This window comes from Scomber scombrus, chromosome 8 (genome assembly GCF_963691925.1).
Source record: "Scomber scombrus chromosome 8, fScoSco1.1, whole genome shotgun sequence".
Classification (NCBI taxonomy): domain Eukaryota; kingdom Metazoa; phylum Chordata; class Actinopteri; order Scombriformes; family Scombridae; genus Scomber; species Scomber scombrus.
Genome location: NC_084977.1, coordinates 7,903,308 through 7,925,601, shown reverse-complemented (window position 1 = coordinate 7,925,601; position 22,294 = coordinate 7,903,308). Strand labels below are relative to the sequence as shown.

The following is a 22,294-nucleotide window of genomic DNA, read 5'->3' as shown; positions in this document are numbered from 1 at the left end:
TACCATGTTACCTTTTTTCCCCCTTCTCTACATACAATGGCTTATTTTTACCTTTCAGTTGTATCGCAGCGACAGCGACAGTTCAACTTTACCAAAGAAATCGCCTTTTGTCAGAAACACATTGGAAAGGAGAACGCTGCGATATAAGCAGGTACAGTGTGATTAGTATTCCTGCAGGTTACATGTGAGAGTGTTTAGTATCCAGCGTCTGAAGGGTGTGTTTATGTGTGTGTGTGTGTGTGTTAGCAGCAGTCGTACCGCTCCTCCCTGGCCGAGCAGCCGACACGCACCTCCCTGGACCTGGAGCTGGATCTCCAGGCCTGCAGGACGCGTCAGAGGCAGCTGATGGAGGAGCTGAATGCCCTGAGGGAGCTGAAGCTACGACTGGAGGAGCCGCAAGCCAAGGAGACCGCCGAGCTTCCCCACTGGGCCCTGAGGGACGAGCGCTTCCGCTGCCTGCTCAGAGAGGCCCAGAGACAGGTGAGACTGAAAGCACAGCGCAACAGCTGCTTCACAACCCAAGTGAGATTCATCCATGTCCAGAGGTGACTTTTTTTTTTGTTATTGTTCCGCAGGCCAGCCAAAGCAAGCAGGAGCAGCGGCAGGAGGAGGCAGCAGAGAGGAGGCTGAGGAAAGCTTCTAAAGAGGTTCTGCAGATGAGGGGGCAGAGCCATAAGGAGCCCCTACCTGTGCAGACATTCAGGTTGGTATTGTCCTGACTGACTGACTGTTTCTACCCCCCCTCCAGAAACAACTTACATTAACTTAGGGTTGAATTATATGCTGCTTTAGAGGACTGTAGACCTTCATCCACACCTCTTTCAGTAGCTGTTAGGTCAGGAGCACACATCCAAACACACACTTTTTTACTGTGATACTGCTCTGCCTGCTATCATGACCTACAATGACGACTAGGGTTTTTCCAGGAAGATAAAAGTATTTATGATACTACTCTACCAGCTAATAGAAGCTAATGATCAAGCTTGTTTTGTTTCTTTTACTGTCGTCTGTATAGAACACAATCCTGATTATAAAATGTTTCAGACTTTTTTTCCTCTAGCTGTCAAAATCATCAGAAACTGCCACGGTTTCTCATCTCGCTGCAGTGATTCAACAGAGCTCTGTGACATCACTGCTGGTTGTGGTTACAGGTGCAACCGAGCACATTTCCGACCTCACCTGCTGCTCAGCCTGTTGCAAATTTATACTTTGAGGCTACACACAACCCATAATGCCTTAAATATCTAGTGCTCAAAGATAATAAGACCTTCACTTTTTTCAAACGTGACTCCCACGTTTGAAAAAGTGATTTAGTGTCAGTTACTTGGTCCCAAATTGTCTGCTGAGTTAAGATGAGTTATAAAAAAGATTATTTTTCAGGGACAGAGCAACCCAATTTAAAATATTTTCATGTCTTATATACACCAGGCTCATACCAAAAGATTAACGTGATAAAAAAAAGATTTGCAGGTGATCTGTGTATAGCTTTCATTTGACAACCACACAGGATGCATGAAAATAAATTGAATTATGTTCTTTGTCTGCAGAGAGAAGATGGCTTTTTTCACAAGACCAAGGTTCAACATACCTCCTTTGCCAGCTGATGATGTATGAGAGCTTGCCTCTGTATTATGTGACTTAACATGAAGTATTTGTCAAAAAAAAAAAAATGTTCTGAACTCATGAAGTACAAAGTTCCTTCTACCGAGGACACGGGCAGGGCGACACGCAGATGATGTTGGAAGATTAGAAGGTTTCACATTTTCACATTTGTGCGGCTATACTTATAAAAATGAACACACTAGACACAGTTACCGACAACAGCACGGCTGTTCATTTCCTTTATTGGGGGACGACACCTTACATAAGGAAACAGTATCTCTTTACTCCTGTATGAGTTACTTCTGTTGTTTGTGCTTACAAAAGGCTGGAAGACGGGAACAAAAGTCGGTTTGGACAAATTCACTGTACTGTAACTTATTTTATAGTACTTTTCCTTGAAGGAAATTAAAAAAAAAAAAACGCTTCCTGCTTTTTAAGTGTATTTTGTAGCTTTGAACAAATAGCACTTCAGTGTTTTTACATACAGTAAAATGGAACTATCTCATTTTGTTTCTGTTACCTAATTCTTAAGAGTTATTTACATAAAATGTCACTTTGTAATCCACTTTTATTACAGATGTCATTGTCCTGTTATGTTATTAAAATTAATATTATTTCATGTACTTTTCAATATATGGATGAATATATGAAACACTGTATTCAGATTTTTTTATGATGTCTGTATGAACATCTGCAGTGTTACCTCTTGTGAAGATAAAACCATTAAACCACGCCTCGACGCTCGGGTTTTTCATCAGTTGTGTTTGAGGTGCAGAATTTAAGAGCGGCTGTTTATTTAATGATTAACCTACACTGGGATGAGGAACACATCATGTTCTGCACCCACACACACATTTTCTAGAAGTGTGTCACAATGTTACACGTGATTTCTCTGTGACCACAAATGGTGGTGATGACCCATTTGAGTCTAAACTTGCCGATTCTTGAGAAGCCCTACCGCACAGCAGGCAGGCAGCTGTGTCAGCTATTATCTTGAATTCGACATCCTGTTCAGGTCGTTCAACATAAGCCACGAGAAGCGCAATCAATGTCGCTCTACCTGCATTGTGTTGGTGGATCTTAATAGCAACGCACACCTAAACCTTCACATTTCTCATGGCTCATTCCCAAAACAAAAAAATGCAGCTCGCTATTTAAAAGTTGCCCTCAGAACGCTGCAGGCGAACTAGTCTCAGGTCTCTGCTTGTCTGTGTTAACTGTCAGGTTTGGGACTAGCTTCACGAACACTGATTTATGTTTCCCTAGACAGATTTTAGTGTAAGGCCGAAACACTATCACCTGCAAACACACCATTCAATTCAATTATTTTTTACATTGTTTTTTAGGTTTACAATTCCCCTAAAATGGTTCCAGTGCTGAAATACACTTGATATATCTGTAACATCGACTTCTATAACCAAATAATTAAATGATCACAGTATCAGTTTTTGCTTGCTTTAACCTTTTTTTTTTTCAATGCAGTTTTTTGCAGTGGTTTCTAGTTTTTCTGTACACAATGAAAATCGAACTGTAGAGACTAACCTTGATTTAGGTTAAACCCACAGCCACAACTGTTGGTTTGTTATTTGTAGTAAATGGGCTGAAAATGTGCAGAAACAACAATGTGGCCCCTTTTTAAGAACAACCATCCAGCAAGCTAGCACCTGGCTAACCACTGAAACCACCTTTTTGCACATTTTACTAAAAAATAATTTAGTTCTGACTATTATGTAATATGAGTGGATTGAAGACGATGCATAATTCTGGATGCTGCTTAGTTGAAAAAAATCTGCACACACTGATAACGAAGCAACGACAAGTCTATAGCCTCACTGTTTAAACAAAAGCTACCGTGCACCAAAACATACAAACAAAGTAAACTGTATTTTAATGCAGTGCCTGTCATGTTCACTCTTCAAAATCATACCAGTGACTCCATCCAGTTCGTACATCTGTTTGCATTAGATAAACACTGTAATAAGTGAGACAACATGGCAACAATGAGGAGTGTGTACTGGTGGGAAATATGTCAATATCTCATAATGACAGCCCTGCTGCTCCCCACTGCAAATAAACCGTAATAATCGGACTATTTTTCAGTCTCTGTATGGAATCTAAAGGAGCGACCTACAATTATGCAACATATCCCAGGGGGAGAAGTTCACATGAGTCACCTTAATATCACAAAAAAAAAGTACCATCTCTACACGATCACATTTAACACAAGAGTAAAATAAAATACACTCCGCTCCACGTGTGTTCCTGTCCACCTCGACAATGTAGTTCTCCAGAGAGAAAGTATCAGGTTTCAGTTCCAGTCTGAATCTTCAGGGATTTTATATGGGGATGGAAACAATGGTTGGCAGTTCCCCAATGGGAGGTGGATTATATTTCTCCACCCTCATCAGCCGCCTCAGAATGTCGTCCCGATCGCGCGGCCATCCATAAACATGTGTGTTTTGAAGCCAGTTTGGGACGTGACACTGATTTTTTTTTTAAAGAAAAGAGACTCAGGTTGAAGTTTCAGGGTTCATTTACATCATAGATTAACATCTTAATGTTATTGTACACGTGAGTGTCATAGTGAGGAGAACTGCAGAAATAAAGTGAGACGTGTAATACAATACCAACCTTTTTAGCTCCGGGGAATAAAATGGGAATAAACCTGAAATTCTTGCTTCCATTCTGGATGAATTCATTCTGGAGCTGAAAGACAAACAAAAAAACAATAGTACATAATTACAGTCTGTAAATATCAAAGTGAATATTTGTGTTCATTCTGGACTCAGGAGGGGCTATGAACCTGTTTATGTATGTAGACGGTGTTGAAGGTCCTCTCGTCGTTCTCCAGGCCAACAGGGGAAGCCGTCACCGTCTCGTAGTACTTGGGACTGATGATGATGATGATCAGATACTCTTTCTGGGTGCCAGGACAGCATAATAATAATAATAATAATTATGATGATGATGGATACTTTAAAATGTCAGTGAGCTATTTTCATTCTTGTGCTATTAAAACATGTTCAGCCTTGCAGAGAGAAAATGAACCCTGACGTTCTGATTATCTCGAGATGTCACAACAACTTTCACAGCTGAAATATTCTATTTAAAGCTTTTGAGGCTTGTATTAAGAACAACATGAAGAGTTATTATTATATAATATATTATTATTATATTATAGAAATTAAGAATTGAATTAATGAAATATCAGACTGTTTTTACCTCGCTGAGGTACCGCTCCATGAAGTCTATCTTGCTTATGCTCCTGAACTGCTGCTCAAAAATGTCAATCTGAAACCAATTAAAACATCAGTCAGGAAGTTTACCCGAAAAACAAAACTCAAAACTACAACCAATAAGCCAAAACATTCATTTAGAACAAAAAAATGTGTACGTACATGAGTATCAAAACCGTTGTGTCGCAGCAGAGCAACAAAGTTGATGATCTCCTTGACATGCTTGTCGTCGTCGGCTTCATAGGTGACAAAGACCCTCCCTGTATTCAAGATCAGTACATACATAATGAAAAGAGTGTGCAGCATCTAAGTAAATAATGTCCTTATCTGCAGATCTGGGTGTCAACACTTACTCTGCTCCAGTGACAGCGGTGTGCTGTAAGGTTTCTCTGGGGCTGGAGCATTGTGGCCACTGCACAGAGTTAAAGATTGTCAGATATTCGACATGTGAGCTGTGTTATTCAAACAAGTAGTAACACGCAGGATTATAATTTAAACAAAAAACTCACATCTGTGTGTATCCAGCTCCAGGAAGTCTGCAGTCACCTTGATCTGAAGCAGATAAGAGATATTAGAGAAAAATCCTTCACACAGTGTGATATGATGGGGAGTAGCACAGCTCACACTACGTTTACTGTTCTGAATGAGATAAATTATGGGGCTGAGTCAGGGTGGATAAATAGTGCAGTACACTTACAGTATGGGCCATAAGCTGGGTGATACTGAGGCCAGAAGTGTTTGTTGGCCACAGGCCCCCTGTTGAAGGCCTCCGGAGGGCACTGCGCGCAGCAAGCCGCACCAGGTGGCGGGCACGAGTACGGAGACAGGGTGTGGTGACCAAAGTCGGCCGACGGCGGGTTGGAGCGCAAAGACATCGGCTGCTCCAGGCTGGTCATACTGGTGCTGTGTCTGCCGGGGAGGGACAGGAACTTGTACCTGGAGGTGCTGCTGTCTCCAGGACAGCTGGAGTAATCTTTCTGGCTCAGATATGACGGCAGGCTGTTGGTATACTGTGACCAGTTGCTGCTCGGGTGGAGCCAGGGGCCTTCAACCTGGCTGGGGAAAGGAGTCGGCTGGCTATGCCCAGCCGGCAAGCAGCGAGGAGGCTGGTATGTGCAGTAGCTAGGGCTGGGCATGGGAACAGTGTGGTTGTGCTTGTGTTCCTGCTCTATGTTCAGCCTCTCTCTACTGAGTAGGGAGTCATCAGCGAGCGTGGCGTGCTCAGGAAGGGGGTCTTGTCCATCGGGGTGAGATGTGGAGTCCGGCTTCTGGACGACAGCGGCTTCTCGCTCTTCTGTACTCATGGTTTCATCGTCTTCTTCAGGTGTATTTTGGTGGTTGCTCAGGTACCTGCTCAGCTGGCTGACGTGACTGTGAGCGAAAAACAATTTGAATTATTAATAATCACAACTACACCCACACTACCAAACAGTAAAAAGGACGTCAGTTTGTGTACTGTGCTGCATTTTCTAACAGCATACTTGTCGTCAAGCTCACCTATTTGGTGCTGAAGCTGAGAAGATTGAAGTGGGCAGCATTATTTGGGTTCTCCCTCCTGACATCCATGTGTGTCTGGTTTAAGCTGCACCTGAAATTCTTTTGAGGACAGGTGTCTAATTACAAGACAGATTAACATTTTTTCTTATCAAACAATCTGGAGCCCAATTGATCATTGAAACAGGTGTTTCTTGCTGTAATTATTCCTCCTGTTTATACTGGCCTTTAGAAGATCCCTTTATAATATGTACTTACAATGTAAGTGATGATGGACACAATTCCACAGTCCTCCTTCTGGGTTAAAATGTATTTAAAATTGTATCTGAACTTCAAATGAGTAAAATCAAGCAGATATCAATTCAACTTTAGTCTTTTTAGTGCCAAGTCCCTGTTTTTGTTACTATACTTCCACCACAGTTCAACACAAAGAGGGAATTTGATGCTAAAAATACAAAAGACAGTGGATATCTGTGTCAGATATCCACTTGATATGACTAACTCAGACTGTATGGACACAATGTTCAGTTTTCATTTGGAGAACAGTGATACAGCTGAAAAAAACATCCAAACATCTGATTTAAAGGACAACACCTTTCTGTTTGCATATTCACACACGATGACATTTAACAGATGACATTTTTTAATAGTCATTTCCACCCCTGCTGGAGTCTCCTTGATATACAGAAGCGAGCATTCAGTACATGACAGTGTGTGTCTCCCACACGGGGACTTTTTCTTGAAATATGTAGTGGGTAATAAATCAACGCATATGTGGGAATAAGGAAATGCTGCCTCTCACGAACAGAAACAAGACTTGGATGGGGGAAAAAAACCTGACACCACAAAAACGTCCAAGAGATAAAAAACTGTGCGTAATGACGAGCGATTTAAGATAATAACTGAAATATCCTCACTGCACTTCAACGCATCATTTATAACAGCAGACGTCACATTTCCCACGTACAGTAAACACATTCAAAGTCCTGTATTACAAGTCTGTTTTGGGTGAAGTGATGGTAAACAAAGGGGGTCAAAGCCCCTCCCAATTTTACACGTTTAGTTATTTTTAGGGAAACGTAGATTCATTTTTCCTTAACCGACTTTCACCACATACAAGCCACGATGCTACTTAACATGAATTTAGGCCTGTATAAGGTCAGTTTAAGTGGGTTTTTACCTTCCACACATCTTACTGTTCCTGTAAATGTAAATACACACTCATTAAAAGCCTCTTTGTGGTCGCACACACACACACAGTCGGCTGCACTTTCCACTGTGACTGACCCAGATATGTCTCCGTGTGCTTCTACTTCATGCTGACTTAAAGAATGTTAAACTACAAGTTACAATATACGCAACATAATTAGGGTATGAGTAGAGTTTTCACACAACTAAACCGCAGTAGGCTATAGCTTTCAGTTGCTAGTAACACCTTTCACTCGGGCTCACGAGCTATCCCGAATACACAGGCTATGAATTAAATAAAAAACCCAAATAATTAAAGGCTTTACTACTAAATGTACTTATGTTAAGCGTTAAAACTACGCTACAACCTTTACCAATGTTTTTATTCGCCAAAGTGCAACAAACTGCTCATTAACAGGTGACATAATTATAGTTTACGCAATTTACCTTCGCTGTTCAACGTGCTGCGTCTCCTACAGGTAACTCAGGCTCCTCCGTTTACGCTCATTTAACGTCAAAACTTTCCCCGACACGACGACTTTTAGTTAGATATCAGTAAACACTTCACTTGTCTTTTTTTGCCGTCAGCCCGACACTGATGAAACTGCATCGAAGTGCTGGATGAGTTTGTGCCTCAGTTTGTCGCTCAGCAGCACCGCCCCGCCAACATGCTCCACCTTTACACACCGTGCGTGTGTGTGTCATGTCTGTCATAAGCTACTTTGGGGGACACATTTCAGACTTAGGAACAGTTACTTGGTGAAAAAGCTGATTATTTGGTCAGTGGTTAAAGTGTCCAGGAATTTAATGTAAGTCAATGCAATGTCCCCAAAAGTGGCCATGGTCATATGACTTGTGTAAATCCCTTTCAGAGAGACATACCAGACTAAAGATCAAAAGCTGAGTCCCTAATTAGTAAAACACTGATTTTGGGGTTAGTGGTTAATGTTAGGTTAAAGGTTAGCAAGTGGTTGTGGTTAGGGTAACGTAAGTCTCCAGGAAATTAATGTAAGTCTATGTCGATACCCCAAAAGTGACTTAAGTAAACTTATATCTGCACACACACACACACACACACACACACAGTCCTAGGTCACTTTTGGGGACATTATAAAGCATTATATTAATTTCCTATAGATAGATAGATATACTTTATTGATCCCAAGCTGGGAAATTACAGTGTAGCAGCAGCATTACACGGACACATAGTGGCGATACATATACTACGATATGGAGACATATCATAACCCTAACCATAAATACTACTTGCCTGACCCTAACTTTAAACACTGACCCAAAATTCATCTTTTGTTGCCAATTGAACAAGCTTACCCTCAGTAACTGGTCCGTAATCCAAATTTGAAATTTGTCCCTGAAAGTAGCTTATGATAAACCTACAAACACACATTTGACTCATATTACACAAACCAGAACTAAGCCAACAGCCACCCAGCAAAAGTGTCAACCCAAACCATTTATTTCACTCATAAATCAGAAATTACAAATTATTTTGACATTCAGTGCATTTTCTAACAGCCAGCAGAGTTAATTCAAGCTAAAACAAAAGGATCATTTTTGTAAAAAAAAAAAACTAAAAAAATTGTTGAAAAAACAAAACAATGAAACAATGACAGTGTTTTATCTGAGCACATGTAGGAACTGTTCAGTGTTGACTTTTCGTTGTTTGGCGAAACAGGACTCAAGCCAGGCCTTCTGCACAGGGACAGCCTGCGTGTACTCAAACACCAGATCCTGGAGCTCCTGTTCCACACAAATCATACACATCAAAATTAAAAACTCTTATTGGGTTTTCATCACCATACTTTGCTGTAAGGACACTGTAGTGCTTTCGCTTGGAGGCTTTTTAAACTTCTTTTTCGGCAGCCTGAACATTTACCACAGCATTATTCTACTTTTTTTCCCCTTACCACTTAAAAATAAGTATGAAGGGGAAAGAATTGTAAAAGTCAAGAGCGAGATTACGATCAGTGTGATACTAACCTGCGAGTGGATGCTGCTCTCCACCTCCGCAACTATGTGGGTGACCTCCGGACTCATGATCTCCTCCTCATTTCCATCATAAGTGCACCGCAGCTAAGGAGCTTTGACATTTTCACACAGCACGATAATAATAAACACATCTCCGTATTTATCTTGTGAAAACAAGAAGACCCGAAAAAACCAGCTGTAGATGTAAACACACAAAGATGTAAGCTCTGATATTGAGATTAAAAACGGTTTGCTTTTTAGTTTAACTTGCACATTATGTGTCAGATTCATGTCACGGGACGATGCCTAATCTTGACAAACATTAATCTCACAACAAACTACCTCGTGATTATCAGGATTTCTCTAGTTCAATGTTACAATACTGCGATGAAAGGATATGTGATGAGGTAGCGAGCCAGCTTCTTCCTCTCAGAGGCAGGTAGATTGTAGAAAAACACACAGACCCCCCTCATGAAACTGGGGAGCTCTGTGGGGCCTCCGCTCTGGACAAGAGTGGAAGGGCCCGCCGTTTCTGCCTCTGCCTCGTCCGTCAACCTGCTGGAGTCATGCAGCTGTGGTTCAGGGGAGGATGTTTGCGCTGAGGTCGTGGAGGTGGCTGTGTGGGGTGTAGCTGTGTTCTTAGCAGTTCGACTGTGATAGTATCTGTCGGTCGTGTCGCGTTAAGGGAAAATGACTCCGACCCTTGAGGTTGATGGATTCTGAGAAATGTCACTTTTTAGATTTCAACATCAGCAAAAAAAAAAAAAAAAGGATACATGAATGCAGGGATGCCTCTGGAAGCCAGGTGCTTCCTAATTAGCCTCTCTGTGCCGTACCAGTTGAAGCCTTTGGTGGAGTGGCCGATGCGTGGAAGATGCACACTTACTGTTTTTTTTTTTTTTTTTTTGGGGGGGGGGGGACAAAGATAAGGCAGGGTGATGGTTAGGATTTGTATTAACTGGAACATGTTTAAACTCAGTGGGGTGACTCAGTAGTGAATCATTTTGAGCGAGGTGAGTCGATTGGTTTGTCTTCTCTAGGGCGTGACCTGAGGCTAATTTTAAAAGATTCCTCTCATGAACAGTGCTCCAATAATTGTGTTTGCAAGAATTTGTCTGTGCACACAAGACGACGCCACTGAGATATCTCGTCAGTCAAGTCTAACAATAATCAAACAAACACTGCTTTTATCGTGCTTCTGACAGGCTTCCTTACCCTTTGTTTCCCCTTACAGAGGCCTAATTAACAGCATGTGTTATTGGCAAGTGAGGTGCTCTCTGACTTCATGTAGTCTAACATCTTATATAACCATTTTTTCCCCTTTATTTATTTCAATTATATTCTGGCTTAATCTTTGAGTTGCATAAACAAAAGGTGAACCTGCAGCTTGCTCATTATTACTGCATGTTAACACTCAATGACAAGAATGACATATGTGTTTTCAGTAAAAGTGCTTGAATATACCCTTGTTTCTTTTGGCTGCAGCGTAAATCTTCTTAAGACCTTCGTCCAGCGCAGTTAGAAAGATCCCAGACAGGTTGTTGGCTTTGTCTCTTTGCTGTGCTACAATGAGGGCCAACTGACATCACAGGAAGGAGATCGAAAACAGGTTAAAATGTTATCTTATCGTTGCCGCAACTTCACAATTCTGTCACCACACATAAACCCAACCCCGGGTGTATCGCACTTTTGATCACTACTACTGCAGAGAAGCAATGCGAACCGTAAAGCAAATGAGCATTTCCAGGCTGCAGACTTTCTGTGCACAGCTTGGCTTTCACCGAGAAGAGAACCTACTTGATCCCGGCCGTCCGGTCTGGACTGTTTGTCGTCGATGGGAAAGAGCAGCACGTTTCCGAGGTCCAAGTCTGAAAGAAATATTACAGTATTTCAAAACAGTCACTTGTAAGATTCAATCACCACAATCGAGCCTTTTAAAGATCTCTGATGGCGTACAGATGGCGGCAGAGCAGCCAACGTACTGAAAGACCTGCTGTTCTCCGTTACATGCTTCAGGTCCATCCAATCACAAACAGGCTTAAAAACAGCTTCTACCCCCAACACTGACTGTGACTTGTGTGACTACCAGTACTTACAGCAAAATATGCAATATATCTCAGCTGCTGGTAAAAATCATACAGTTTTATAGGTTACAGCAAATTGCCGTTCATGTGTGAATGCACCATCAGCATTGCCGCTCAAATTATGTTGAACTCCTGTTTAGTTTCATTTTTGGTGTACATCACCTGCTGAGGTTCTTCACAACTACCGTGCACTGATAATAGAGGAATTCTATCCTATTCTATGGGACCTCTAAGCAATTATGGTAAATCTCACCTTTCATCTTGCCAGCCAACGCATATTGCTTCCGTGGTTCATCAGATCTCACCTCTAGAGCTGTGAACAAGCCTCCCCTGCCCCATCGACCTGAGTCATCTGTGCAAAGATCATCACTTTGATAAATACAAAACATACAGGAAAAGCAGTACTGAGGAAACATCTGGTACTTTTTACGAAGTTATCTTTCTGTTTATCGTAAAAAAAAAAGTGGTATGTTGCTATGGTAAATAATCAGCTACTGTAAAAAAAAAAAAAAAAAGTTCCGTACCAACACAGTGGACGATGATAGCGTTACCATGTGCAGCGTGAGGATGAGTAACATCCCCCAGAATATACTGGATAGTCATGCTGTCTGAGTCTGTAGAACACACGCTGTAGTCGTCATCATCCTCATCTTCCTCCTCTTCCTCACTGTCCACAGACTGCAGGCACATTGATTTGTAGCCGCAGGATTCCCACCATGCCATTCTGCATTGTAAGCAAACATAAACACACAGAATAAACATGGGACTGAAGTAAGAGATGTCTACACTGTGAAGGGTTAATTGATTACTCTTTACTTTTTCTTGTATTTCTGCTCTTGCTGCTTCCTCTTCATGTCTTCCTGAATTTTGGCTCTCTTGGCTGCAGCCTCCTCCCTCTTCTGCCGCCTTAGTTCCAGCTCAGCCTCAGTAAGAATTTTCCTCTTCCTCGTTGGAATTCCAAGAGCTACCGCCAGTGAAACCTGGGAATACATGAAGAAAATCCTGCTGTTGAAGCTGTATAATAATCATTAATCAGGCAACAGAGTAACATTCATGCTGCTCAGTGCACATTGTTCCTGAGGTCGAAGGGTAGAAGGAAGGATGTGTTTTTTTGCTGTTTGCTACAAACCTCAATTATGAACATGAAAAACAAAGCAGAATTTATGGTAATGGTACATAACTATTGATGAGGAAAGACTTTGTTTGTTCTGTAATTTAGTGAAGATTGAAAGTCCACTTCATGTTTCATTGTTACATTCTTTGAATAGTTTTTGAATCTGTTGTGGAAGACTGTTATCATTTGTACTGGTGCAACTGTATTTTTGGTGTCTTAGGTCCACATGGGCAGGGCACATATATGAGCATAACACAATAATAATAATAAACTAAATGTGACTAATTAAGATACTAGAGCTAAAAGGAAACGATGGATAATTTTCTGCTTTGGTGTGTGAACATACCCATACCACAGGAGCGATCATGACCTAATTCAGTGCCCTGAATAAAGCTTTCTGGGAGGTCGGTACCTCCCCTCACACAAGTTGGGAGTGAACGAGACAGAATCTTACCCCGGCTTTGTGTCGTAGAGCTCGTCCCTCTCCTGCAGCTTTCTGGAACTCGGCCAGCTGCTCTTCCAACAAGCGATCAAAGCTCTTCTGGTCCACAGAGCTGGGGTCCTTACTGTAGTCTTTCCCCTCAAAGTAGTACATGTGGCCTGAAGGGACAAGGACAGCATGGTGGAGAGTTATTATCACTGATACTAATATAAAAATGATGGGTTAAAGTTGTGGTTGAGGTTGACAGAATGCATCCGGACTGAAATAATCACATTTACCAGGTAAGCAGTGAATATTCTGTAAACACAAACAGTGACTCAAGATTTAAATGTGATCACTTGATAGTAGAACATACTCTGCCCATCAGAGTCGTTTTCTTCCTCCTCTTCCTCCCCCGTGAGCGAGGTGGAGTCTTCATCGTCGACCCACTGACCGTCACGTGATGCACCGAGGATCTTCTCCAGCTGCACATCCTTTACAGAGCTCTCTTCTGATGACAGCAGCTTATCTACCCCGAACTTCAAGATCTCACTGAGCTGTGGAGGGCCAGTAAATGGGCAGTAGAGACGGTGAAAATAAAGAGGAGGACACAGACATGAAGTGAGGAGCGCAGCAGTAACTGAATATAAGTAATTTGGTTTGGATGAATAGTTTGTGAGAGTTCACCAACCTGCAGTCCCGCTGCAGCTGACTGAGCTTGATCCAGCAAAGAGAAGCGTCCCTCTTCGATAACAGTGTTGGTGAGTTGCAACTTGGAGACGGCGCGGGAGTACAAGATCTCCTCCACGGTGTCTCTGGCCAGAAGGCGGATCACTTTCACGGGTCTGTTATGAGAGAATATAAGCACAAAAAACATCATAAGACAATCAAAATAAAATCCCACCGTGTAGCCTGTTGGGATTCACTTTTTGACACACACTGCACCTGTTCTGACCAATCCGATGGCAGCGTGCAGCAGCCTGCAGGTCATTCTGAGGGTTGAAATCACTGTCTATAAAAATGACAGTGTCAGCAGCTGTGAGGTTCATGCCCACTCCTCCTGCAAAGATAGATTGTTCAGGTCAAAAAACACGACGTCTGAAAAGTGCAAACCTATTATTGACTCAATTCTCACTTATGTGCACACAGAGCTAACATAATTACACATAAAAAGTGATCGGCTATGACAGGAAGCCAGGTTTCCTTTTCCCTACTTTCACATTGTGAGTGAAAGACGGTAAGAAAAAGTTGCTGGCCTTATTTACACCGGTGTGTCATCCTGCCACAGCTCTTATCTCTGTGTGATCAGTAACCCTTTCTTCTCAGCTAGTTCTATGAACTTGACTGTAGATTTAGATATGCAAGAAAGCTTGCAAGTGCAGCTCCATCCCTTTTGACTTATGACACAATATTTACTCTCTTATCTTCTTGGCACAATCTTGTTTAATAAGATGCAATTATTTCAACGATCTCCTGAAGCATGCTCAGTAGACTCAGTGAGAATGGAAAATGTATGAAACTGCCTCGACAGCTTCTACCAACAATTCATACAACTCAAACTGCTGCAAAGTTAAAAGCAGAGAACTATAGATGTTTGTGGCGTATCTAATATCCTGCATTCTTAAAACATATGAAATGCAAAATATGTACATTGCACATTGCTGGTGATGTTCAGTTTAATCCCACATACACACAACAAGGAAACACGTTTATTTCACTTTCAGTCACCTGCTTTAGTACTGAGCAGAAAGACAAAGATATCTTTGCTGCTGAAGTTCTTCACCGCTAGATTTCGTTCTTCTCCTCTGACAGACCCGTCTAGACGTTCATAACTATAACCTGAAGGGGGGGGGGAAGCACAGTTTAGCACTTAGTGGTGCGGAAAATTAAAAAACACTGACTTCTTGCTGTTAGGAAGTAGATTAGAGATAAGTTAAGATGGCTGCTTCTGTGAACTTAGAAACAGCATCATTAAAAGAGCTATAGCAAAAATATAAGAAGACATCTGAAGCAGATAAAAAGTAGGCACAATTTACACACTTTAAAATCATCAACAGGCCTGTTAAACTTCAAAAAATGGGACTCATGGATGAAGTGTAAAAATGTAACAGATAGGAATGTTACTTTGTTTCTCCTTTTTTGAAAATAAGTTATTAAAAGTATGAGAGATTAGCTGCATAGGTCACTGCCACCCTGCTGTGCTTATTAGGAGACAGGCCTCTCCTATAAACAAACAAATAACAAACAAACAAACATTTTGGACTTGCACTGGCAAGCTTTCAAGGATAGTTCTCCAGCACTGAAGAGTCTGAATGTTGCTGAATGATTCAAATTAATGGCATTGCCCCTTTTTAATCACTATTCACAAGGATTAATAAATATAAAGGGAAGTTTTATGAAGTTTGGTCTAATTTTCTGATGTAGATTAAGACAGAAACCTAAAAGGAAGAAGACAATTTGTTTTGTGCTACCCCATTTATGGTGTATTATATATACATAATAGTGCCACCTTATACCAGTTTCTTACTGTTTGCAGCTAATTCAGTTTGCCCGCATTTATTTTGTTTTGTTCTGATTGTTGCTGATTGCTGATTGTATCTTTTAGTGATTTACTACAATGAGTGGTCTTGTGTTTCATTATGTTTTGTAAATATTGGAAAAAAGCGATAAAAAACAAATTGGCTTAGCATTTCTTCTTGATGTTTCAAAAGAATGAAATGATTAGTGTTAGACAATCAGGATATTAGGTACATTTTAAACTTTGCAACAATCACTAACATTATTCGAACATTAATGGTTAGTTTCAGGAAGCATGTGAATTGTTACATTGCAACACTCCCTCCTGTAAGCCCCTGTTCACCTCTGTACTCCATGTAATCCTGGATAATGTCCAGCATCCTCGTCATCTGAGAGAACAGAAGGATCCGATGGCCCCTTCAGCCACAAACATTAAAAAAAGTAGTAAATTAAGACACTACTAATGGAGGAAAAGGTGACTTAAAATATGAAAAGTGACTGCTCAGAGTGATCAGCATACTGAGTCTGCATCTAGTTCACGTGGTATCAGAGATACCAAAGTGTTATGAACTGAGTCTATATTTCCACCAGGTGGAGCCAAGTAACAAACAGCAGAGAGACGAACCCTTTGTGCAGGTATGTCATGATGCTGTCTAGAAGGCAAAGTTTCCCACTGGCTTCAATTAGATGCTCTCCTATCTCAAAGGGCTCTGGCTCCACCCCTGGGTGAGGAAAGAGGAAAAATATTTTTGTATCCCACTTGGATGTTGGATCGGTCCTTTCAGTACACGTTTATCATTGAGCACGTCTCACCGTCAAACAGGTAAGGGTGGTCCACACACTTCCTCAGCTGTATCATGATGTTCAGCAGCCGGGTTTTGCTGCCCTGTTCATTCCCAAAAGCCTCTGAAAACAGAGATGTATACTCATGAGTCAGCAGTTACATCTTCATCTCAAGATGAACAGAACACAGATGCACTGATTGCAAATTTATTGGCCAATTTTGATTTCCAATTTTTTAAAAGTCTGACCTGCCGATTCTGATTTTGTTTCTTTATAACAAAAAGAAGAAAAATAATAGTAAAGAAATATTTTCTTTCTTTTTTGTATATTTCTTTTATTTATATATATATTATAACTGACAGCATACAAACATTTTTGTACCTTTTTTAATCGAATTAACTTTTTATATAACTTCAATTTTTCTCCTTGACATTGGGTATGTTCACTGGGTGGATGGTTCTTTAAATGTCTGATTAAGTTAATGTTTTCAATGATGTTCCTCAATGGCTTATTTTAGCAATGTGCAAGCTTTTCTGTCTTCTTCACTCATGCTGTGAAAAACCATTAAAAAACATTTTCGATCGGTGGCCAATTGATTAGTGCATCTCTATCAAGAACCTTTCCTATATGTGTATCCTGGAAAGCAGCATTCTGCCAAGATTTACACCGACAAGATTTATAAGACCTTTGCACTAAGGCGTGCCATGGTGCAAAGGTCTGTAAAAGTGAAAGAAAGATTAACAATTGGATTAATCATTTTGATCTAAGACTATGGATGTAAGATCACTGGTTTTGCCTCATCACTGTGTGTCCTGTGGAATGTGTGTTGTTATCTTCAAGGAGCCCCATTGCTGGTCTTCTAACTTGGCCCATGTCCAAATAAGGTAGAAAGTGCAGGTGACCCATTGCAAGGTGACAAGGAATCCTTTTCAACGCGATGCTTTTGTTTTGGGGTTGTTAGCAAGTGTAGGATGTGCATATGCATGTATGTTCTGCTCCGTGGTCATCCTCTATTGGGTAAAATCATATAGGGTGATAAGTTTGACCAATCATAGAATGTTTCTTTGTCTTAAAAACACCAGAAAAGATGTTTGAAATTGTATAACAAGATGGAAGATTGCTTTTTTTCTCTGTGAGTTCTGTCTTGTTATTGATCAATAATAACTTCATTTAATCTTCAGATCAATCAGTGTCTGTGCTTTCTTTCTTGTGTCTGTGTCCAGTGTTTTGGCAGCAATTCCACGACAGGTCTTACCCAGATCCTTCATCAGAATGGCTTTGTAGTATTTTTTCTGCAGAGCCGACATGCCGTGGTACACCACCAGCTCCGTCTTCTTGGGCAGATCTACAGCCACCTCCGCCTTGACTCGACGAAGCAGGAAAGGTTCCAGGACGCTTTGCAGCTCAGCAGCTTTAAACACAAGCACAGACACATCAGTATTGATGCAATGCTACAGGGGTTTTCTACAACACTATATCAGATACATCACAATGTCTGTAACTGATGTTTTCCAACAACTCTTTGATTAAACATCATGAGACAATTAATGCTGTATATAATCTACACTAAACCAGATTTTAGTGACATAAACAATACTAGAAATGATGTCTGTTATACCAAGAGCAGGTTGATTCTGTACATTGGAGTAAGAGTTGACAAAGTTGTCCGTGTCATCTGCTGTGAAGATACTGGGCTGAATGAAGCTCAGCAGGGAGTAGAGCTCCTGCAGGTTGTTCTGGATGGGAGTTCCTGTCAGCAGAACTCTGAAACCAACTGAGAACTGCACGAGAAACGCAGGAATTAAAAAGGAATTAAGAGGTCGGGGAGGAAAAAAACTGCGATGACAGCAGGGAAACAACACAACAACTCAAGAAACCAGGTGCTGCTCAGTACCTCTGTCAGTGTTTTGTGCAATAGTGAGTTCTGATTCTTCAGTCGGTGAGCCTCGTCTACTACAAGCACCTTCCACTTCCACCTGAGCAGTGAATACAGCAATTAGACTATTAATCAATTAGTTGATTGACAGAAAAAAAGGCAACTAACACAGCCCTAAATACATGTATGCATGGAAGTAATGTGCCATTTGGTGTTTATATTCATTTTTTCTAAGTTAAAGTCAATAAAATAATAAATAAAAAGTATGTGCTGATAAACACCTGCTTTTTCAGAATGTACCCACCTGTTGATTTTGGCAAACCAACTACATTTGATATCTCTCTGATAGATTTAGTTACATCATATTAAAGAAACACCAGTACTTTCTATGTAACTTGTATCAACAATAACGAACTCCAACATTTTTGATAATTTCTAATGAAAAAGCAGCTCATCATCAACATTTACAGCAAGTTAACTACTTTAAATGATTATTTGTCATGCAAGATTTGATTATTAATTCATCAACAATCTTTAATTTTAGTTTTAAGAACACCTTGCTGGTCCATGTAACTACCAGCAGTTATCTAACATGGCATGCTTGTAATTCAGAACACACACTCACCGTCTCAGGAATGAAGCGTCTTTGAGACAGAGCTGAAAATGAGAGAGGTTTCAACACGTCAGTTTCAGCACAGACGAAACTTGAGGTCGTTTCATTCTCACAAAATAGTCACAGACCTCATATGTAGTGAGCAGAACATGGAAGTCATCTGTGTCTGTCTCCCTCTGAATCTCTGCCCGTCTGTCCTTGTCTCCCTTGTAACACAGCACAGTCAGAGAGGGGGCGAAGCTGTAACCAACACATATAAAGTTAAGGATTTTACATGTTTACAGTCTGTGATGGACAGGGTTAGACTACCAAGCTAAATATACTGAAAGCATATATCAACGGGATTGTACCGTTCCAATTCATTCCTCCAGTTCTCCATGACAGAGAGTGGACTCAGGACCAAGAAGTGACCGTTCTTCCCAAGAGCTCCAGACATGTACACCAGCAGTGAGATCGTCTGAAGGGACAAATTATGATTACTTGGAAAGAAAGGAGATGTGTTGTTGTCATCATTAATGTTATTGGTAACACCTGTGTTTTCCCTGTCAAAATGTCTAGTCAGTGTTTTGTTTGTTTGTTTTTTTTCACATCTGCACACTGGTGAAAAGTAGACATGCAGAGGTGCAGCAGTGAGAGAAACTGTCACAATGACCACTAAAGTATTACCGTTGTTATTAGTATCTGTTTTAAAAAAAAGGGATAATGCAACACTACTAGAAGTGCAAGTTTTGGAATCATCTCAAACCTGGCAGGTTTTTCCTAGCCCCATCTCATCTCCCAGGATGCATCCCTGCTGGTTGTTGAGGCACTGAGTGAGCCACTGCACACCGTCCAGCTGGTAGGCTCTGAGCTGGATCCCTGTCAGGAAACACTGCTGACACTTTACCAAGAAAGAGAAGCAGCAATATCTCATATGAGCTCACAAAGGAGAGCCATCAAAATGATCAGGCTGAAAGTGTAAAGCTCATACACCGACTGACGCAGTTTACGCACTGTTTACAAGTTAGCAAGTTATGTTGCAGAGTGAATGAAGACAACGTTAATGACTTCCCGTTAAACTCGACAAAGTTAAAGAGTCTCCGTACCTTTTAAACCCCATTTCTGCAAGTCACTTTGCGTAAGAGACGTCTTCTTTTTCTCTGCTACGCTGTTTTTGATCTTTAACACAATGTCTGACATGTTTCCAGACCAACCAGACTATTATAAACACAAACTTCCTTTAGCTATGACATGCACGGGACGCGGTATTTTTTCCTAGGATGACGAAGTTATGACCCGCCCTACTCTGCCTCTGATTGGCTGACCCAGATATTCTCACCCTAACCCTAACCAATCACACTCCTCATAACTGACCTTTTTTTAAATTTATTTTTTAAACTTTATTCAGACTTACTAGTTGACATTTCACAATTGACTTGTGTCATAAAAAAGAACAATAAAACAACAACAGTCAATGTCATGTCATTTTCATGTGAGCAATGAATAAAAACAATACAATCACAAACAATTAAAATAAACACACACAAGAGGTTTAGTTATTCAGGTAAAAAGTTGAAGCATTTGCATAAATCAATAGTTTTGGTTAATTTTTTTATTTGATACAGGTTTTTAGATTTAGTAGGGTTTGAAAATAAATGTTTTGGTAATTTTCTCGTGGTAATTTCTTCAAGAAATTCATTTTATGAATATAGAATTTAGCCAAAATAATAATGACCAAATTAATGACAAATTGTCCATTAGCTACTGGAAATTTTTGGATTGTTGAATGTGAATAACAAATCATGTTCTTTGAGAGAATGTCCTTCTTAAATATGTTTTAAAATCCAACTGAAAGTCAGCCCAAAACATTTGTCATATATACACACTGAATAAAAACATTTCTTCTACGTCATTATTACAAAAAGAGCATTTGTCGTCTATATAGGGAATACATTTGCAAATAATGAAGTTGACAGGATAATATCTATATCTATAATAAATATCTAATATCTAAAAAATTATTTGATTTAGTTAGACAACACATAGTTGTATGGGAGAGTAAATACGGTCTTCCATGTTCTACCATCAAGAGCTTGATGTGCCCATTTATATTTAACAGGATTTATTGTTCTTGGAGCCTCATGCCTGAGCTAACCAACCCAAACAGCTACAGAGCCGGAAGTTCAAAAGGCTTGATGGTCACATGATTCATTTAGACCTCAAAAACAAGTTCTTGGTGGGCAATTTAAATGTGTTAATAATAGAGACATGAGTGTCATTTTTGGTGATCACTTCATTCTTTATGCAGTTTTTTATTCAAACAGAAATTCTTTAAATAATTACCTAAAATTACTCCTAGAACAGAATTCTCTATTTAAATCACTCAGCTTAGTAAACAAAAAAACAATAAATTACTGAACCATTAAGAAACTCTTTTCCCTGAAACCTAAATGTATATGTACCTGTACAGTTGTATTGTAATACCTTTTCATTTGATTTTTCTTCTTATTTTCATATGTAATTATTTTATGTCATACTTTTTATTTCCTCCTATTTGTAACGGAAATCTGATCTGTTGATTGTATGCATGATGTAGTGTTTGCCTGATTGTTTCTGTATTCTGTTGTCCAAAAAAAAAAGTAATTCTCAATAAATGCCTTGACTTATAATATATAATAGAGAGATTCCAAACATTTCTATTTTGAGTGTAAAAGGGTACATAAATTGGGAGTGTGTGCTGCCTTCCTCAGCTGGCGTTTAGTAAAACCTAAACCAGTAACATTAAAGCCACTGAGTATCAGCTGACTCACATTGTGTTTTTCATAGTCTTTCAGGTGGTTAAAAGTAATTTAAGCATTTCATTAAGTTTGTCAGTAATGTAGACTTTCTATTTAGTGTACTGTAGCATGTAGTTTGTAGCTGAGCAGGCTCAAGATGGAGGAATACCAAAAGGCCATTACCTTCCTCCGGGACATCGCCCATCTATAACATGGAATGAAGTTTGGTCAAAAAGGAGGAGGTTTGAAGCCTGTTCAAACAGGGATGATAATGGCAGCAACATCAATTTTGGCTAAACAGGAACATATGAAACCAGCTGACTGCAGTCAAGAAGAAAGAAACCCCATCCGGTGGAGAAGGGGAAAAAAGGAAAACCCAGCCTGTGATGTGAACCCTACCAGGTACTTGACAAGGCTGATTATTAAGACAGGAGAAATGAGACAAGAGACAGGAGACAGGAGACAGGGGATGAACAAGGTTGTTTATTCAAAAGGGCCCGATTCACTCAGCCTGAGAGGATGCAGCCAGAGCCAGCAACCACAGCTACAGAGATCAGACCAACCAGACTCTGCCCATGATCTCTGAGCTTGATCTTCAGCACATAGGAGAAAGGAGAAGCA

General features: G+C 40.4%; 3 protein-coding genes across 3 annotated transcripts in view; 1 reads left to right on the top strand and 2 right to left on the bottom strand.

Moving 5' to 3' along the window:
* The window catches only part of wwc3 (WWC family member 3), a 29,400-nt gene extending 27,179 nt beyond the window's left edge, over positions 1-2,221 (top strand). Inside the window, exons 20-23 of the mRNA XM_062424455.1 lie at positions 59-151; positions 250-480; positions 576-703; positions 1,548-2,221. Of these exons, the coding sequence (XP_062280439.1) occupies positions 59-151; positions 250-480; positions 576-703; positions 1,548-1,614 (519 nt within the window). The 3' untranslated portion in view covers positions 1,615-2,221. The remainder of the gene's footprint in view (positions 1-58; positions 152-249; positions 481-575; positions 704-1,547) is intronic.
* A 1,381-nt stretch (positions 2,222-3,602) lies between these two features.
* On the bottom strand, positions 3,603-8,106 carry traf3ip2l (TRAF3 interacting protein 2-like). Its single transcript, XM_062424630.1, has 10 exons — positions 7,968-8,106; positions 6,336-6,434; positions 5,536-6,209; positions 5,348-5,390; positions 5,192-5,250; positions 5,001-5,098; positions 4,825-4,893; positions 4,406-4,522; positions 4,234-4,308; positions 3,603-4,085 (listed from the first exon to the last, which is right to left on the bottom strand). Exons 2-10 carry the CDS (start codon positions 6,398-6,400, stop codon positions 3,939-3,941), a joined length of 1,347 nt encoding a protein of 448 aa, XP_062280614.1. The 5' UTR covers positions 6,401-6,434; positions 7,968-8,106; the 3' UTR covers positions 3,603-3,938.
* A 994-nt stretch (positions 8,107-9,100) lies between these two features.
* Positions 9,101-20,156, bottom strand: chd1l (chromodomain helicase DNA binding protein 1-like). The gene is made up of 25 exons (XM_062423840.1): positions 20,003-20,156; positions 19,663-19,775; positions 19,268-19,374; positions 19,046-19,157; positions 18,930-18,961; positions 18,323-18,404; positions 18,047-18,209; positions 17,684-17,839; positions 16,459-16,551; positions 16,271-16,367; positions 15,989-16,062; positions 14,857-14,967; positions 14,074-14,188; positions 13,820-13,973; positions 13,505-13,685; positions 13,162-13,307; positions 12,410-12,573; positions 12,118-12,317; positions 11,847-11,945; positions 11,307-11,377; positions 10,974-11,088; positions 10,286-10,394; positions 9,912-10,172; positions 9,522-9,606; positions 9,101-9,281 (listed from the first exon to the last, which is right to left on the bottom strand). The coding sequence occupies exons 1-25, from the start codon at positions 20,094-20,096 to the stop codon at positions 9,159-9,161; spliced, it is 3,057 nt and encodes a 1,018-aa protein (XP_062279824.1). The 5' UTR covers positions 20,097-20,156; the 3' UTR covers positions 9,101-9,158.
* Between the last annotated feature and the right edge of the window lie 2,138 nt (positions 20,157-22,294).

Bases quoted from the DNA above. Each gene is read 5' to 3' on its own strand.
- traf3ip2l (XM_062424630.1), bottom strand. From the start codon at position 6,400: ATGTCAGGAGGGAGAACCCAAATAATGCTGCCCACTTCAATCTTCTCA. The intron at 4,309-4,405 runs GTTCATAGCCCC...TTTGTCTTTCAG, and splicing joins CCGTCTACATACATAAACAG to CTCCAGAATGAATTCATCCA. The intron at 4,086-4,233 runs GTTGGTATTGTA...AAAAAAAATCAG, and splicing joins TATTCCCCGGAGCTAAAAAG to TGTCACGTCCCAAACTGGCT.
- chd1l (XM_062423840.1), bottom strand. From the start codon at position 20,096: ATGTCAGACATTGTGTTAAAGATCAAAAACAGCGTAGCAGAGAAAAAG. The intron at 18,210-18,322 runs GTACTGAGCAGC...TTTCTCGTGCAG, and splicing joins TGCACAAAACACTGACAGAG to TTCTCAGTTGGTTTCAGAGT. The intron at 11,089-11,306 runs GTAGGTTCTCTT...CTGTGATGTCAG, and splicing joins GACCGGACGGCCGGGATCAA to TTGGCCCTCATTGTAGCACA.